Source organism: Rattus norvegicus, chromosome 17 (genome assembly GCF_036323735.1).
Source record: "Rattus norvegicus strain BN/NHsdMcwi chromosome 17, GRCr8, whole genome shotgun sequence".
In the NCBI taxonomy this organism is placed as follows: domain Eukaryota; kingdom Metazoa; phylum Chordata; class Mammalia; order Rodentia; family Muridae; genus Rattus; species Rattus norvegicus.
The window spans coordinates 24,105,500-24,124,061 of NC_086035.1; the positions used below are offsets into that span (position 1 = coordinate 24,105,500).

Consider the following 18,562-nt stretch of genomic DNA (forward strand, 5'->3'; position numbering starts at 1 on the left):
ATGGTGGCACATGCCATTAATCCTAGCACTCTGGAGGCAGAGGGAGGTGGATCTCCAAGTTCGAGGCCAGACTATTCTACAGAGCGCATTCCAGAACAGAACGGTCAGAGCTGTACAGAGAAACCCTATCTGGAGAACAATAAAAGTTACCATCTTGTGAGAAGCCCAGTCCGCATGGATCACGTCATATATATTAATGAAAAGGGAGACAGACAGAGTGGTCCATCGGAAACCTATGTAATCCCAGATATCCAGGAAGCCATGACAGCTCAGGAGTTTGTGGGCTCGGCACAGCAAGACAAAGTCTTTAAAAAAAAATAATAACACTATTGAGAGGAAGATGACAGTGTGAAAGAAATGAAATATACATACCAGGAATCCTATTGAGTGTCACCCAGAAGTGTTCATCAGGACTATAGGTGTCCTTAGACCAGGAGATTAAGTCCAGTGAACGCTGGTCTGTGAGGACAAAGTTAGCAAACTCCCGAGTGAGGGCCACATACGCAGTGCCAAAGTAGATGGTCAGATTGTGAGGAGGAGGGGTTTTTAATCTTGCTGTATTGTGCACGTAGGGATTTTTAAGGTCTAACAGCTCCCGGTGAACATACTTGGTCCTTCCCACCGCGTGAGCAGGAGGCAGCACCCCTGGGGTGAGATTCTTCCCGAGGAATCCTTTCAGGTACTGAATTATTTCTCTGTTGGTTTTCAGAGGGAAGTCCTGCCCGCAGGTGTTGATGACATATTTCCAGGGGACTTTGGAAGCCACCAGATCTCTCATGCAGTTCAGGTCAGCCTGGAGCCGGGAGAAGCCACCATAGACCACCCGCTCCATCCTAGAGGCCAGGAAGGCATTGGGGAAACAGCTCAGTAACTGCCTCACCGCTTCTTTGAAGGTCTCTGCCGCCTTACTGTCCACGTGCACACAGTAGACGTTCTGGGGCATGTAAATGGCCCTGAAGAGCCTCTCAAAAGTGTCATAATCTTTGTGGATGGTAAGTGTGAAAGCCAGAGGGAAACGAGCTTCTTCTTCGGAGAGAGCTTCTGTTATGTAATGATTTTGAACCCTGTACTCGGAACAGGTGAACTTTTCCAGGGTGGTTTTCCGTGTGCTGTCCACTGCATAAAAGCTCTCCTCACTGAACATCTGAAAACAGACTTCTGCCAAGACTGAACTATTGGGAATTGCCCTTGGGAAATGATTGTTCTCCCACAATTTGTTATTGGAAATAAACATAAACGTCAAGGCAGCAATAAGAGCTAGGCTAAAAAGACTGTACTTCCAAGAGCCCATCTTCCAAAAAGCAGGAAATGAACAAATTGTCTTTAGCGACAGAATTGGAGCAAAGCTTCCTTTAACTTACTTTTTCGCCAAGTCCCAGCGTCATCCTGCATGGATGTGGGTCTGATCCACACGGAGGTGTTTCTGATGAGCCCAGCTCCTGGGTTCTTCTCTCCCTTTCCCCTCCTTAGCTTGCTTTTATTTTCACTCTTCACTGACAGAGTTCTGAAGTAACTCCATTGCCCAGCCTCCAAGTAACTTACAACCAATTACTACACAAAAATGCCCCACCCCAGGGAGGTTCCGGAAGTCAGTGACCCTACCTGTCCTCACATGGAAATCACTATCAGTGACCTTCGGGCACCGCATCGCTCTGGAACTCGGAACCAAGCCTCTTCTCCCCTCCGAAGGCTGTTAACTGTGCCTGCTCCCCTGGCTTCCTGTTAATCATTGCATTTAAATGACTCGGTCTGTTTGCTTAACCAGCTCTGGCCAGCTAAAAGCTTCAATTCGGAGCATGTGAACATTGCCTGGAGAGAGACTGTGTCAATAAAAAATGTCCTGCTTGACAATAAATTGCTTAACCCGGCCTTTTCCCACCCATACTCCCCGCCCTCTTTGTACCAGCTGGGTATGCTTTAAAACAAGGCTGGTGACTAACTGTTGAGCCAAATTCTTTCCAGGGCTTAATTTTCTGTGCTGCTAGGGAAGTCCTTAAAAAGGCATATTAACTACTAGGAGGGCATCATCATTTAACTCCCTAGAGGAAGTAACTGAGACACTAGGAATAAAGGCTAATTGTTTAAAACAAAAATATCCCAAAAGACCAGCAACTTCCCATCAACCCCAAATTCCATGGAGGCTACAGTTACTCAAAGGTCAAGTTTGTTTCATGTTTTCCCCACGGAGGATACAGGCAGGGTGCTGTGATGGCCAGGGAAGAGAGAGGAGACACATCAGGTTTAAATATTAGACATAGAGACTCCCAGATTCGGAAGCTCCAGTTACTTATTTATTACCCAGACTGACCTGTAATGACTGACCACAATCCATTTTTCTACCCTGGCCTCTTCAGTTTTGCTGGGGAAACTGAGTCTCCCTTTTGAGGTTCTTAGTCTCATTCATGCACGGAATTAGAAATGGACTCAGAGCTGGACAGTACTAAACGTTTAATCCCAGCACTTGGGAGGCAGAGGCAGACAGAGCTCTGTGAGTTCAAGGCCAGTCTGGTATATAGAGAGAGTCCCACGACAGCCAGGTCTCCAAAGAGAAACCCTGTCTTGAAAAACCAAAACAAATAACAAACAAAAATGTACACAGTACAAGTTAGGTGAAAATCCTGGCAGCTGCCTGGAGGAGGAAGCAGTGGGGGGTCATCTTGCCTTTTAAATTAGACACAGAGTAGAAATAAGCAGAGAAACAGGCAAGGCATGCCCCAAAATGGATGTATGCTAGGGAGTTGAGGAAAGATCCTAAGAGAATCTGGACAGGAAGCATATGGTATTTTATAGCCCCTCCCTCCATGGGGTGTGTGTGTGTGTTGGGGGGGGGTGCTTTGTTTCTGCGCATGCTCTATTCATAAAATGAAGCTGGAGTAAGAAAGGGCATCTAGTCTTCCTCTGAAAACTGGCTTTTCTTCACATGTTAATTTTGATGGAGACTGGCTTAGCTCCTACTCTGTCCCCAAGTATTAGAGACTACAATTGTGTGTCACTATATCCAGTTCAGATTTGTAAACAGTTTAAAAGGTGTGTCTTTATGTGTAAGAAGGATTCTATTATTCTAAGTCAGACATAAGAATAAACCTCAGTTGACGAATAAAAGAATTCTTTACCTAATGAACTTGAGGCAGGGGAAGTGGCAGAGTACCAGAACAAACAATAAACACACACAGACACACAGACACAGACACACACAGACACAGACACAGACACACACACACACACACACACACACACACACACACACACACACACACACACGGCAGAACCCCTAACCATCATACTTCCAGAAAATGACATGGTTACTGTTTTGCTTTTCATTTGAAATCCTTGCTCTCAAACCAAGTACACATAATACATGTTTGAATCCACTGATGCGTCCTGGATCGGGGGGGGGGGGTACCTGGAGGTAAGTAGTGGGAAAGGGAGTCTTCTGATGACTTGCACTCACGAATCCTCATCTGCCTGCATCCCTCAGCATCGTTTGTACACAGCGATCAGATGGACGCTGACCGAATGCTCCCGCTTCCGTGCTCATACTGGTGAGAGAATCCAGCTGATTTATAAGACTGATACACGAACCTGTGTGCCACACTGAGCATACCTGTTTTCCCACTGCACCTTAATAAGAGGGTCAATATGCTATTGTAGTAGACAGTTCATATTTTGTACTTTTGTTTGACCCTCCTACTTGCAGACACACACATTTTGATTAAAAAAAAACACGGGAGAATCTCCAGTGTAGCTCAGTTGTAGACCATTACTTAGTGTGTTGGAAGCTGTGGGTTCAATTCCATATATATATATATATGTGTGTGTATGTGTGTGTGTATGTGTGTATGTGTTTGTATGTATATGTATATGTAATGTATGTATATATGATGTATATGTATGTGTATGCACATGCATATGTATATGATGTATATGCATATGTATGTGTATGCATACACATATGTACATGGTCATAATGTTATGTATATGTGTATGTATGTGTATGCATATGCATATGTATATGTGTATGTATGTGTATATGATGTATATGTAATGTATGTGTATGTGTATGTGTATATGATGTATAAGTATATGTATGTGTATGTGTATGCATATGCATATGTATATGTGTATGTATGTGTATATGATGTATATGTAATGTATGTGTATGTGTATGTGTATATGATGTATAAGTATATGTATGTGTATGTGTATGCATATGCATATGTATATGTGTATGTATGTGTATATGATGTATATGTAATGTATGTGTATGTGTATGTGTATATGATGTATAAGTATATGTATGTGTATGTGTATGCATATGCATATGTATATGTGTATGTATGTGTATATGATGTATATGTAATGTATGTGTATGTGTATGTGTATATGATGCATAAGTATATGTATGTGTGTGTTTGTGTATGCATATGTACATGATACATATGTATATGTATGTGTATGCATATGTGTATGTGTGTATGTATATGTATATGGTGCATGTGTATGTGTTTGTGTATGAGTATGTGTATGTATATGATGTATATGTATATGTAATATATGTGTATGTGAATATGATGCATATGTATATGTATGCATATGTGTATGTAATGTGTGTATATGCATATATGATGTATATGTATGCGTATGCATGTATGTATATGTATGTGTATATGTGTATATACAAAACCAAGACACCAGGGGCTCTTGAGATGGCTCAGTGGGTAAAGGTGCTTGCTGCAAAGCCTGGCTGCCTGGAGCTCCATCCCTGGGCCCCACGAGGTAACAGGAGAGAACAGACTTCTGAAAGCTGTTCTCTCTTCTGTGTACACTGCCACACCATGTGTGCACACACAGACGATAGTAAACTAAACAAAAATAAAAGATAAAGAAACGCCAAAGCAAACAGGAAGACACGATTTATATCCTGTCAGTGAGAGAGATGCTGGTCTGTCCCCTCCACATGGCTTCCTGTCACCGTTTCATGATCACTCTTTTAGCACGCAAGGCCAGTGCCCCAGAAGGTCCAATTTCCCACAGCAGCTAATTATGAACTGGCCCCCAGCTCTGGGTCACATGCATCTGAGGCCTTGGGAATGACCTCCACAAATGACCTGTGGGCAAATCCTTAGGTCTCAGTCTCTAGTTGCTACAGGAACTGGTTGTGCTGTAGATTTCGCTGTAGAATAGTCTTGTCTGTGTAACTCCAACAGAAGTTGCTTTCCTTAAGGTGTCCATCTAGAACGCCGTAGAGTGCACCACTTCCTCAATACAGGATGGGAGGGGAAGATCTTTTCTAAGAAGAAAACAGTTCCTCTAATTTGTATTAATATTTCGACTTCCTCCAGGTACACCTCAAATGAACTCGACTGTGGGGAAGAGTCAATGCAGATGTCAGTGCCTAATTATGCTTGCCTGAACTGGTCCAACCATTCCCATGGTCTTGTCTCCTAGTTTATCTAGATGATGATGTCAGCGTTGTACTTGGCCCTCACCTCAAATTTAGCATCTTTCTACCCCTTGTAGCTACTCCGAGAGCAGCTGGAGTCATCTCACTGTTCCTAGACTTTGCAACTCTCTGGTTTTGGTTATGAAGCACAGAGGAGGTAGCTGGTGCTTGATTGCAGTTTGAAAGCTGCTGGATATTTGATCATACTGTGAACCCTAAGATAGTGTTATTTACTGAAACAAAAAACAACAACCTTGTGTTTAGTTGAGGTGTGGCTCAGCCTTAGCACACACCTTTAATCTAAGAGCTCTCTGCTTGAATATTGTAAACAGGATTAAATAAAGTCAACCATAGGTCAAGAGGCAGAGCAAGCAACTAGTTGACAGGAAGTGAACATAGGATTATTAAGAAAAACCAGAGAGAGTAAGGGAAAGTCAGGAAGATGGATAGAGAAACAAGAAGCAGGAGGGAGAGACATGGAGGTTTTTTGAGGCAGCATGAGAGAGGGAATGGCTTGTGGGACGTTGGTTGAGGAGGAAGTCAACTGGGTTCGTTCTCTGCCTTTCTGAGCTAGCAGGCTTTCACCCCAGCATCTAGCTCCCGAGTTTCATTGGTAAAATCGAACGATTGAGATTTTGTTAAAAACAGCAGTAGAGCCTTGTGCCTCACCCGAAATGCCACAAGGGTCCTTCTAGAAAGGCCCATGATTGTTGACAGTATTATTTTGCATAACACTAGTCATTTTAAGAAGAATGAATGATGGGTCTGTGAGAAGATGGCTCTGCAGGAGAGGTATGTGACTGATAACGCCTGACGACCTGAGTTCCATTCCTAGGACCTACATGACAGGAGAGAAGGCACCCACAGGTTGTCCTTTGACCTCCATGTGCACACAGAGGTGCATACACATGTGTGCACACACCTACCCATAAATAATAAAAAGTGAGCATGATTATATTTTGTTGTTGTTTTTTTTGTTGTTGTTGTTGTTTTATTTTTACTTTGTGTGCCTAAGTGTTTTGCCCACACTTACGTATGTGTACCATGGGCATGCCTGGGGCTGGAGAACGTCACAAGAAGGCTATTGGATTCCCTGAAACTGGACTTACAAACAGCTCTGAACTACCCTGTGGACGTAGGCAACTGAACCCAGGTCCTCTGTGAGAACGGCAGGTGCTCTTAGCCATCTCTGAAAGCCTCTTTCTTTCTGGAGCCTCTTCACTGCTCCAGAGGAAACCATTCTATATCCGGAGTTTTATGCATGTCCAACAGGAGGGCAAAGAGTGACCCAAGAGGAAAAGAGTAGGCTCAACCCAGCTCGGCCATTTGCTCAGAGTTGACGCCCTGGCATTCCAAATTCAGGAGGTGACCATGTGTAAAGAAATCGGGAACCAGGATAGACCTGCTCACCATTCAATAAATCTCAGGGTGTGTATTCGTTTCAGAGGTCAACGGAACACAATGCTACCTCCTTAGGGCATACTCTCGCTGAAGGACAGTAACCAGTTTTTATTACATCCAGTTAACGATACACTGAGAACTGAATTTACACCAGCGCCCCGTGTCAAGGGATTTCTTCACTCTCACCTATGCCACCCAACGTAGATTTCCCACAATTCACTTTATCATGACATCGCCTCTGGGCCCAAATTAGAAGCTAAAGAAGTTGGTGGAAACTTTTTGAATCTAGGGAAGCCTGATGAGATTTCAGAGAAAGAAAAAAGCCTGGATTTTTTTTTTTTTTTTAATATGAAGCTCACAGGCGTCTTGTTGGGATCATTTCCCACTCTCCCCACCCCCCTTTTTAAATTACAGTTTTAATTTTTATTATAGTTGAACTCGGAGCCTCACTTTCCTGAATGTCAGCAGCCACAGGAAATAGCCTGAAGCATCAGGGGTTTAAAATAGCCAGGGAGCCTAGTTAAAAAGTTCCCCGGATTGGGTGAAGGGAGGAGGCTCTCCACAGGCTCCCAGCCTCTAAGAGTCCCGCGTTTGCCCACTCTTAGCTCCCGCTGGGTGTAATTTGAGAAGATAAGCCCCTCCTTGAACCCCTGTATCTCAGTCTGGAGAAGAATCCAATAATCAGCCTCTGGATGTCTGGATGTGGGTTTCCCTTCACAGCTAGTCACCCATGAGTCTTAGGTTGTTTTTTTTTCCCCCCCTTCATTTCTAAAAAAACCCACACTGGTGTGTGGTGCAGCTACTGGAAGACTATGGCGGCAAGGCAGCTATGACACTCTGCCCATGGTTGCTCATTGGTGTCCGAGCTAATTTTAGACTTTGAAGACAAGCCACCCAGAAGGGTAATGGGTAGAAAATGATCAGGTTCTAGGGTTTAATTTAAAATGGCTGGAAACAGGGCAATAGGGAAGGGGAAACGAAGCTGGTCTTGTCAAGTTGGGTCAAGAAATGTGACTGAGGGGTTGGGGATTTAGCTCAGTGGTAGAGCGCTTGCCTAGGAAGCGCAAGGCCCTGGGTTCGGTCCCCAGCTCCGAAAAAAAAAAAAAAAAAAGAACAAAAAAAAAAAAAAAAAAAAAAAAAGAAATGTGACTGAGGAGGACCACGGTTGGAACTGGAGCTGAAAGCTCTAGAGCCCTTCGGTGTTGGCGTGCCATAGCAGGCTTTGTGGGCTGCTTTGAGCCCCAAACCACCGGAGTTTCGACAGCCCCGCTTTGTTGCAGAAAATCAACAGGTTTGACCTGAGTATATTTATAGTTTTAGGTTGGACGCTGTGGTGGTTGGTTTTCTGTTGCTGTGTATAAAGACCATGATCGAAAGCAAGTTGGGGAGGAGAGCTTCCCTTTCATCTTAGCTTATAGTCCATGAGGAAGGGAAGGAGGTAGAACTCCAGCGGGAACCTGGAAACCGGAAGTGACGTATAGAACATGGAGCCCTGACCAGTAGTGCCTTACTCCTAGGCTCCTCGTGTTCAGCAACCTTTCCTATACAGCTCAGGCCCACTCGCCTAGGAATAGTACCGCCCACAGAAGTTTGGGCCATCCTATATCATTGCCAATCAAGAAAATGCCCCCAAACATGCCCACCAGCCAGTCTGATAGAGGGAAATGCTTCAACTGAGCTTTCTTAGTTCCAAATATTTCACGTTGAGAACCAAGATTAGCCATCAGACGTATTTTATAAGGGTGGGTATATTTTACATGTTGGATACATCTTAGACACAGGTGTTATGGGTGTCTATTCCTGATCGAGTTCATAATCTGATTTTGAAGGTACGGAAAGGAAAAACAGGGCTTCTGTGGGTTGAGTTCTACATTAGATTGAGCGTGTCAGGGAGTGTCACCTCCTTTGTTCAGTCTCAGTGGATGGCTCAGATAGAACAAAGGTCAAAGAAACAGGTCCCCCTTGCTTCAAGGTCACCAAGCCCGGGAACCCCAGCCTCCCTGTGTCTTACAGACCAGTCTGCAATGAGACAGCTTGTGCTTTGCTCTCTGTGTGGCCAATGTGTTACCAACGAAGGAAAGAGGCTCCACTAAGTTTCATCAAAGGCAGGATGTGGAAATGCACACTGGTCCTCCTAAGAGGACCCTTGGGAGACAGACCCTGAAGGATGGAGTCTAAGGTTGGCATGAGTAACATAATAAGAGTTTTTCTCAAAAGTAAACAAAATTTAAAAAAAGAAAGAAGGATGTTAATTTGTTTGGTTGATCTTTAAAGTCAGAAGAAAGGTTCTCATACACTTGCAACTCTACAGGGTCCCAGGTTTTTTCCTTTCTTTCTTTTTTTTTTTTTTTTTTTGGTTCTTTTTTTCGGAGCTGGGGACCGAACCCAGGGCCTTGCGCTTCCTAGGCAAGCGCTCTACCACTGAGCCAAATCCCAGCCCCGGTTTTTTCCTTTCTTTAAAAAAAAAAAATTGTGTGTGTGTGTGTGTGTGTGTGTGTGTGTGTGTGTATGTGTCAGAGAACAGCTGGTTTTTTTTCCTTTCACCGTATGGGTCCTGGAGGATTGAACTCAGGTCCTTAGGTTTGGCCACAGGCCCTTTTATCACTAAGCCATGTCACTAGCCCCCTGGCTCTGGAGTTCATTTCTCATTTTAGCCTGTTATTGAGTGAAGTTCAAATATCACAGGAGATACTCTGGAAGAGATGAATTGATGTGGGTTTCAAAATCCAGAGAGTGCCAGTTACCTCTTAAAATCTGTAACTTTCTCCTTGTCTGAAAGAATAAGGGAAGAGATTGTCATAGTCTGTGTGCAACATGAGATGCACTTAGAGTTCATGAGAGTTAAGAGGTGTTAGGGTCCTCTCTCCTCTGGCTGGCCTTTGACTAAGGGGTGAGAATGGAAGAGGGGTGGCCTCAAGCCCCAAATTCTTCTTTGGCTGAGGCTTTGTGGCCTCGGTCAATGAGATGGGAGTTGGAGTTTGGGAATGCAAGTTTCAACCAATAGAGAAAAGGATAGAAATCTTTCCCAGGCCAAGGATGTTAAAACCCAATGCTTAAGCCACATCCACGTCACAAGCCATCTTTGCCTTTCTTTGTACCCGTGTCCTTTCCACAGAACTTTGTAGTAAGGACTGCTTCATTGTTTTGTTTTCTTTTTACTAGTTTCTTGAATTTCTTTCAAATCTTATTTTCAACAAAGGGAACTGGAGGGACGTAAGATGAACATTATTTTCCACGGAAGGTCAAATGTCATCCTGATCGTCAGTGTATCCATGGATACTAATGGCATAACATGACAGGTAAGAAATGATGCCCTGGATGCATAGGCCAGAATGAAAACCTCAGACACGTGCTGGCTTTAATGAATACCAATACCAGTCTTTTTCCACATCTCGTATTATCATGTGCTTTACCTTTTTCTTTGCATTTTCCCTGCATTTAAGCAAATGTATTGAATGGAGATACCTGGTCAAATTCTAAGTGTGAATTCACTGAGTAAAAGGGGGAAAATTATACTAGGAAACAAATTATTCTTAGAGTGTTGCTATTTTCGTTCCGTTATTCACAATGTGTTTTGGTCACCTGCACCGCCTTTCCCCTCCGGCCCCTCCAGGATCTTCTTCATCCCTTTCTCCCTGCTACGTGCTATTCATTAAACATCTCTAGAAACAGAAAATCTTAGGTGCCATGGTCAAGCGTGAGTCAGTCACTCATCCATCCATCTTCACCCCTCCCCCTCACCCCACCAATCACTGTGCTTGGTTCTGAAAATATAGAATATATGTGTAGTCCAAATGGGTCCAAGCCTCCTGGATCTTAGATGCCACAGGGTGGGGGTGGGGGTGGGGGGAGTAGATGGAGGTAATGGTGAGGAAACCAAGTCCTTTCGATTTCCTTCTCCATGTATTTTTCCAGCCAGTTCTTCTCCACAGACCAGGTTCCCAGAGGGATAACATTGCCTGGAAACCTTCCACAGAGGCATCCGTGGGAATCCCCTTAGCCTCTTCTGGGCAAAGGCAGTTTGCTGCATTGTTTATGAGTGGAACAATAAAAGCTGGAATGCGCACATGGAAAGAACTGTTTGCCTCCACTCACACCCCAGAGGTTAGAAAATTGTGGCCACAGGGAGCAGACACCTGAGGTCCTGATTCTCCAAGCCCAGGTGTGACCTTTCCTTTGGGGCTCCCAGCTCCAGGAGTGCTCTAGGAAGAAGAGGCCAGGGAAGTTACAAAGGTCTAAGAGCCTCACCCTCACCAAAGGTACAGGGCTGTGGTTAGTCACTCCGGGATAGCCTTCCCCTTTGACCTTTCTCCAGAGCCTGCCTCAAAATGTCGGAAGCAGCATTCTGGATTACCGTTCAAACCCTTTCTTCACACTTTAGGTTGTGCTCCTATATTTAGCTCCCTGTGTGGTTTCAGACGGAGTGGAAAAGAAAAGAAATAAAAAAGAGGACATGACCACTCCCAAAGTATGTAGTTTTTTTTTTTTGTTTTGTTTTTGCTTTTTTGTTTTTTTTTTTTTTTGTTTTTTGTTTTTTGTTTTTTTATTGTAGGCAAGTGGCATAGAGAGCATAGACAGAGGCAGAGACATCTGGGAGAGACCAGAGTGAGCGTGACCCTGAGCCAGATGGGAGGAAGAGAGGGGGGAACCAGGAGATCAGGAGAGCAAGGGCGGACCGTAAGGGCTGAGTAATCAAAATGACTGGGAAGGGCATCTAAAGGAAGGGCAGCCCAGCCCTGGGTTGGGAAATTTATATTGGGGGCAGGGTCTGCCAGCCATACCCTGTAAGTAGGGACTGAGGGATGCTGGGAGAACCTGGCAACCAAATCTACTTTGATCAGCTAACGATTTGTTCCAAGTTTGAGACCTAACAGAGACTCCATTGACCTTTAACTTTGATGGGTGTCCCACTCAAATATGTCCCCACTGGGGATAAGAAATCCTGAGCTACTGGCAGGATTTGGTACTGGCAAGAATTTGGAGGCAGGTTATATATCCTGAGGCTACCATTTTCTTGTGGTAATGCCTTCGTTCTTCTTAGGCAGGGTAAGCAGGCTTCTCACCCTCTCCAGGAACATCCTGTCCCAGAGATTATGAGCGACTGTGGATTGAGTAGCTGGAAGTCTGAGCCACTAAAAAAATTCTGTGGGGTTAAAGATTTTTTTTTTAGAAGTGTTAGAAACAAGATAAAATAAATGTCAAATTACAGACCCCACACTTTTAACATGTATGAGTGTTTTGCCTACATGCATGTATGCCTGAATCGTTTGCATGCCTGGGGTCTACTCAGTCCAGAAAAGGGTATCTGATGCCCTGGAACTGGAGTTAGAGATACTTGGGAGCTGCCACATGGGTACTGGACATTGAACCTAGGTCCTCTGTAAAAGCAGTCAGGCCGTTCAACTGCTGAGCAATCTCTCCAGCCCAGATCATCCATGTGACTTAGAGTTTCTCCATGGTCTTGAATTCTGTGACTTTGGGGAACATGTAAGACGCAGACCCTGGTCAGGAGGGGTTTTACAAGAGGTAAAGAAAAGGCTTCATAGTGGCTGTACCTTTTACCAACAAAGGTATCAAAGGCATGCACCACCACCTGACCTAGCAATTTATTTCAAAAGGCATAGCATGCCAGGTCATGGTGGTTGCCTCCTATTAATAACAGCCCTGTCTGAGTATATCCGCACTTTACAAACCAGTCTGGAGGTGTGGAGTCAGGAGAAATGGGACAGTGACACGTAAGGGCAGGATTGACCTTACATGGTCGACCAGTCAGTCAATCTGCTGGACCTGATTGCTTCTTGATTTAATCATACCAACTCAGATGATCTGTGTGTGTGTGTCTATGTTGTAGTGTGTGTGTTATAGTGTATGTGTGTTGTAGTATGTGCTGTAGTGTGTGTGTGTTGTAGTGTGTGTCTTGTAGTGTGTGTCTTGTAGTGTATGTGTGTTTGTTTGGTATGTATGCTTTGTGTGTCTTGTAGTGTGTGTTGTGGTGTATATGTGTGTGTGTTGTGTGTGTTGTAGTGTGTGTGTATTTATATGTGTTGTATGCCTGGTGTGTGTTATAGTGTGTGTTGTGGTGTATGTGTTTGTGTTGTGTGTATTGTGTGTGTTGTGTGTTGCAGTGTGTATGTGTGTGTTGTAGTGTGTATGTTTGTGTTGTTGTGTTTGGTGTGTCTTGTTAGTGTATGTGTGCTGTGGTGTGTATGTGTGTGTGTTGTAGGCCTGTTGTGTGTTGTTGTATGGTGTGTGTGTGTATGCGGTATGTGTTATAGTATATGTGTGTTGTGGTGTGCGTATTGCCTGTGGTATGTGTTGTACTGAATGTGTTGTGGTGTGTATGTGTGTATTGTGTGTTGTAGTGTGAGTGTTTGTGTTGTTGTGTGTGATGTGTGTTGCACTGAATGTGTGTATGTGTGTGTTTGTGTTGTGTGTGTTTGTGTTGTGTGTGTTTGTGTTGTATGTGGTGTGTATTGTAGTGTGTGATGTGTATTGTAGTATATATGTGTTGTGGTGTGTATTGTGTGTGTGTGTTGTTGTGTGTGTTGTGTGTTGTGGTGTGTGCACACACCCAAGCTGATCTCATTTCCCACAGCCCTCTCAAGGCTCTACTCTTTTCTCTCTTCACTCTCACACTCTCTTCTACGTTACAGAAAGCTGGCAAATAAAACAACAACAAAAACAGCTAAATAACTTTTCAAAAGTATTTAATCTCCATGTTTTAGAAATGAAAGGGGGGATGTCATTTTTTCTCTTGTTAATTCAAGAAAATTTAGAAAATAAATGCAACAGATTTGCCATTGTTAGCAGAAAAGCAATAAAATAAGCCAGCTTGTATACTCCTGGGCTTATGGAAGCTTGGATGGGGTCAGAGCAATTTGGTTATGTGTATCAGAACTTCAAATGTTCCTCTTTTAACCTAGTAACTTGTTTATTTTTCCTTTCCTTTCCCTTTCTTTTTTTTTTTTTTTTTGTTTCTTTCAAAACAGTGTTTCTCTGGGTAGCTCTGGCTGTCCTGGAGCTTGTAGACCAGGCTGGCCTGGAATTTACAGAGACCAGCTTACTCAGCCTGCCCCAGCCTGCCTCAGCCTGCCTCAGCCTGCCTCAGCCTGCCTCTCCAGTGCTGGGATTAAAGGCATGTGCCGGGGGTTGGGGATTTAGCTCAGTGGTAGAGCGCTTGCCTAGCAAGCGCAAGGCCCTGGGTTCGGTCCCCAGCTCCGAAAAAAAAAAAAAAAAAGAAAAAAGAAAAAAAAGAAAGGCATGTGCCTCCACCAGGCCTAGTAATTTTATTTCCAAAGACTAAACAGGCTGGATCTTGGTTGTTCCCTTTAATCCCAGACCTCAGAAGGCAGAGGCATATCTAAGTAGGCCAGCTTGGCCTACAAATCAAAGATTAAACTCTGCTTCAACAAACAAACATGCAAACACATGACACTGTGGTGAAGTTGGTGCATGCAAAAAGATGTTGCTTATGTCTGGTGTTCTTTGGCATTGGTCACAATAGCATTTTACAAAGCAAACAGATAGGAAGGGGCTCTTGGGGAGGGGAGGGAGTCTAGAGGGATGAGAGAGCAGCAGAAGGCAATGAGGGGAAAAGACAACGATAACATGTTTTCTGTGTGGGAGCGGGTGAAGAAGAATAAGAAGCGGGGAGGGGAGAAAGAGGACAGCGAGGAGGAAGCGGAGAAGAAGAGGAGGAGGGGGAGAGGAGGAGGAGGATGAGGAGGAGGAAGAAGAAAGACTGTTCTTAGGGAGAGAAGGGACCAGAGAAAGAAGGGAGAGAGGGAGGCAATGGGGGACAAATAAGTATTATTAGGCAGAATGATGTATGTGAATACAAAAGTCACAATGAAACCCACTCCCTTGTATGCTGATAGTAGACACTATCAAGCAAAGCAAACCAGGAGGGTTGCCAAGTACTAGAGACTGGAGAGTAGAGTGTGGTCTGCCCACGCTGTGAGAGCAGATGCTTCCAGGACCTGGGAAAGCCATGTGGCTGGTGAAAGCATCAGGGATACAAGATTACATCATCACTATGACTAAACTTCATTCAGCAGTGCAGAGACTGAAGGAAGGCTGGGCATGTGGCTCACACTAAAGAACTCAAGGGCCTAGATTCAATCTCCAGCACAAAATAGGTAGGTAGGTAGGTAGATAGGTAGGTAGCTAACTAGATAAGTAGATAGGTAGATGATAGATGGATAGATAGATAGGTAGGTAGGTGAATGGATGGATGGATAAATGGATAGATAGATAGATAGATAGATAGATAGATAGATAGATAGGTAGGTAGGTAGATAGGTAGGTAGCTAACTAGATAAGTAGATAGGTAGATGATAGATGGATAGATAGATAGGTAGGTAGGTGAATGGATGGATGGATAAATGGATAGATAGATAGATAGATAGATAGATAGATAGATAGGTAGGTAGGTAGATAGGTAGGTAGCTAACTAGATAAGTAGATAGGTAGATGATAGATGGATAGATAGGTAGGTAGGTGAATGGATGGATGGATGGATAAATGGATAGATAGATAGATAGATAGATAGATAGATAGGTAGGTAGATAGGTAGGTAGGTAGACAGACAGATAGATATAGGAGACCATGTATATTTTGGACTTTCTTATTTGTTTTCTGCACTTCCCAGATTTTCCACAAGAATAGATCATTTTATGAAAAAATATTGAAAACTTTTCTACCCATGTATAACTAGTACAAGGTATAAAAAGGTTTTTATATAAAGGTAAGTTCTTAAAGATTCCTGTAAGCCTGGCCCACAAAGGACTTCCATTTACATGGTTGACACTCCTACTAGGGCCACAGCGAATAACCAGTATCTAAGATGTGGAGTTTCTAAACAAGGAAGGAAAAAAAATATCTGAATTCCACCCCCACCCTACCCCAGGGACTTAGAGGAAAGATTTGGAATATATAATGCAAGGATAAATTTAGCAAGTATGTTCTATAGGCAGACACAACATGTGTGACATACATGTAAGGTGTATAAGTTCCTCTGCATGACTCTATGGAATCAGACATATAGAACCATCTTCAGGGTGTGTAGAAAGTTTGGAAGTCTAGGCAAACAGACAAAATAAATCAGGGGCATTTTTAAGGAGAAACACACACATGCAGACACTTATTACTTTATACAGAATTGAAGGTAAGTCCCTTGTACTTGGAGTCTTGCTTAGTATCACCCAGAATTGTTTGTCAGGAGAGTAGGTATCTTTTGACCACTCAAGTAAGTCAACGGCCATCTTTTCCTCGAGGACAAACTTAACAAATTCCCTTGTCACAGTCACATAGGCAGTGATGTGTTTATAAAAAGATGAAGAGAGGAGGGATATGTTCTATGGAGGTGTGGTAAGGTATGGGGGAAGGGGGTACCTCGGTGGGCTTATGTTGAAGTATACCTTCCCCATGAGGGAGGAGCAACACAACCGACCATATAGTATAGAATAGAGTTTATTCAGGTTATAGGGAGGGGAGTTAAGAGGGTAGTAGGGACAGAGAAAGGCAGAGAGAGAGAGAGAGAGAGAGAGAGAGAGAGAGAGAGAGAGAGAGAGAGAGGGAGAGGGAGAGGGAGAGGGAGAGGGAGAGGGAGAGGGAGAGGGAGAGGGAGAGGGAGAGGGAGAGGGAGAGGGGGAGGGAGGGAGGGAGGGAGGAATGAGGAGGGAGAGGGTGCAGAAGGCAAGAACAAGAGAGGAGCTGGAGAGCAAGAGTGAGGAGGGGGCAAGCAGCCCTTTTTATAGTGAAGTCAGGCATACCTGGCTGTTGCCAGGTAACTGTGGGGTGGAGCTTAGACAGAACACTAATAGGCAGAGCCAAAATAAATAGTGAGGTTATACGGTATATACATCCACAGCATGAAGGAAAACAGCCAGTACCTCTGTTTCAAGTATTTATATTTAGTCCTGGTGATAGGAGGAGGGAGAGTCTTCTTCCCCTTAAGCCCTTTTGGGCACTGAGCTATTTCCTTGGTTCTCAGGGGGAATTCCTGCCCACAGGTGCTGGGGACATATTTCCAGGGGACTTGGGAGGTGCTCAGATCTTTCGAGAAGTTTAGGTCAGCCTGGAGCCAGGAGAAGCCCAAGTAGACCACAGACTTCCTCTTTGAGGCTAGAAAGGCATTTGAGATACAACCCAGAAGTTCTCTCACCAAATCTGTGAAAGCAGATGTGGTCTTCTCACCCACGTGGGCACAGCAGACACAGTTCGGGGGAGTGTATTGGCCCTGAAGAGCCTTTCAAATGTACCGAAGTCTTTGTGAACAACTGTTGCATAAGGCAAAGGGAACCCGACCTCTTCTGCTGACAGAGGGCTCACGATGTAGTGATTTTGGTGTGAATATTCTTCAGAGGGACCATGGGTGTGTTTCCACCAAAGACATTTTCTCCCTCTGTCACAATCATGCCACAGACTTCTGCAAGGACTGAAGCATTGTCCATGCTTCCTCTTATCGTCCAGGATTTTTTGTGGCACTAAATTGTTGAGAGACAAGAATAAAAGAATCGTGGACACAGCAGTCAGCCCAGTGACAAACGTAAACATCTTCCACTTCATTTTTTTTTCTACGATGTTCCTGACTGGATTAGTCACTTGCTGGATTTCGTTTCACCGACGACAACCAGTCTTGCAGTCCACAAGACAGATGCAGGGTGGGGCCCGATCTGCCCTAACGTCTCGGTTTTGTCAAGGAGAGGAAGTAAGTGAAGCAAGAAATGCTCTAATGGAAAAGTGCACCAACCTCAAGTCTGTGGTTCTCATCTGACAGGGAAGGGACTAAGGGAATCTGAGAGTGTGAGATGCCGGGGACAATGATCCCCTGACAGAGTTGAGAACAGGGGGACACTTCCCTCCAAGTCACGGCTTCGTGAACACCATGAGAATGAGACTCAACTGCTGACTCGGGATAGACACCTTATGTGGGCCGAGACTAAAGTGTTCTGTGAGCAGACTCCCCACATAGAAAGCACCATCGCAAACACCAAAGTCACTTCAATATAAGGGATACTGAATTTCTTCAAGTTAAGGTCATCACAGCTGGCCAGAGGCGGGTCCCGTTAGCCACAATCGCCCAATATTTCGATCTAAAAATAAAGAACAGGTAGTCTTACTTTTCAAGGTTGGAGGTAACATTAACATTCTTCATGTCAACTCAATCTACAAGTGGAGAAAAATGGAAGCCAATGGTGTTGTATGACCCTCGGAACTTGCCAGCCAAAAATAAAGACACGGAGACCTTTCAATGATGCAAAGCTTAGGCCTCAGCTGGGTAGATATCTAATATAAGTTGACTGACTACTAACTAACTAACTAACTAACTAACTAACTAACTAACCTTAACAGTTTATGGTGGTAGCTTTCAAGAGACTAAGACTTTACATTACATGTTGAAACGAGTTGTATATGCCTATATACCTTAAATAAAATTCGAATGAATATACAGTCTGTTATAACAATTATAACCTTAAATTTCTGTCATCATATAAAATTCCACATCAATTTTTGAAACTTACAGTAGTCCACCCTGTTCTTCCCCTTTCATGGAGATATAATAATACACCAGGTTTGTCCTATCATTTCTTAGTCCATGGTGACCAATATTCTGTAGCAGGTTTGTTTCTATTGACCCATTGACAGCCAGAGAGATGCTGACTGCATACCCATTTTGCAGACTGGGAAGTTGAAACTCAAAAGCAAACCAACTGG

The 18,562-nt window shown here is 43.9% G+C and overlaps 1 protein-coding gene and 1 pseudogene across 2 annotated transcripts in view; both read right to left on the reverse strand.

The window, feature by feature from the left end:
- Gcnt2 (glucosaminyl (N-acetyl) transferase 2) overlaps positions 1–1,840 on the reverse strand; it is a 104,748-nt gene extending 102,908 nt beyond the window's left edge. The window contains exon 1 of one of the 2 annotated variants that reach the window (XR_005495276.2): positions 373–1,840. Coding sequence is in view for 1 of the 2 variants with exons in the window: in XM_039095686.2 (XP_038951614.1) it covers positions 373–1,291 (919 nt within the window). In the remaining variant the exon portion in view is untranslated. The remainder of the gene's footprint in view (positions 1–372) is intronic. The other variant, XM_039095686.2, reaches the window with a different exon arrangement.
- A 7,744-nt stretch (positions 1,841–9,584) lies between these two features.
- Positions 9,585–17,609, reverse strand: Gcnt2-ps1 (glucosaminyl (N-acetyl) transferase 2, pseudogene 1; annotated as a pseudogene).
- Positions 17,610–18,562: the final 953 nt, after the last annotated feature.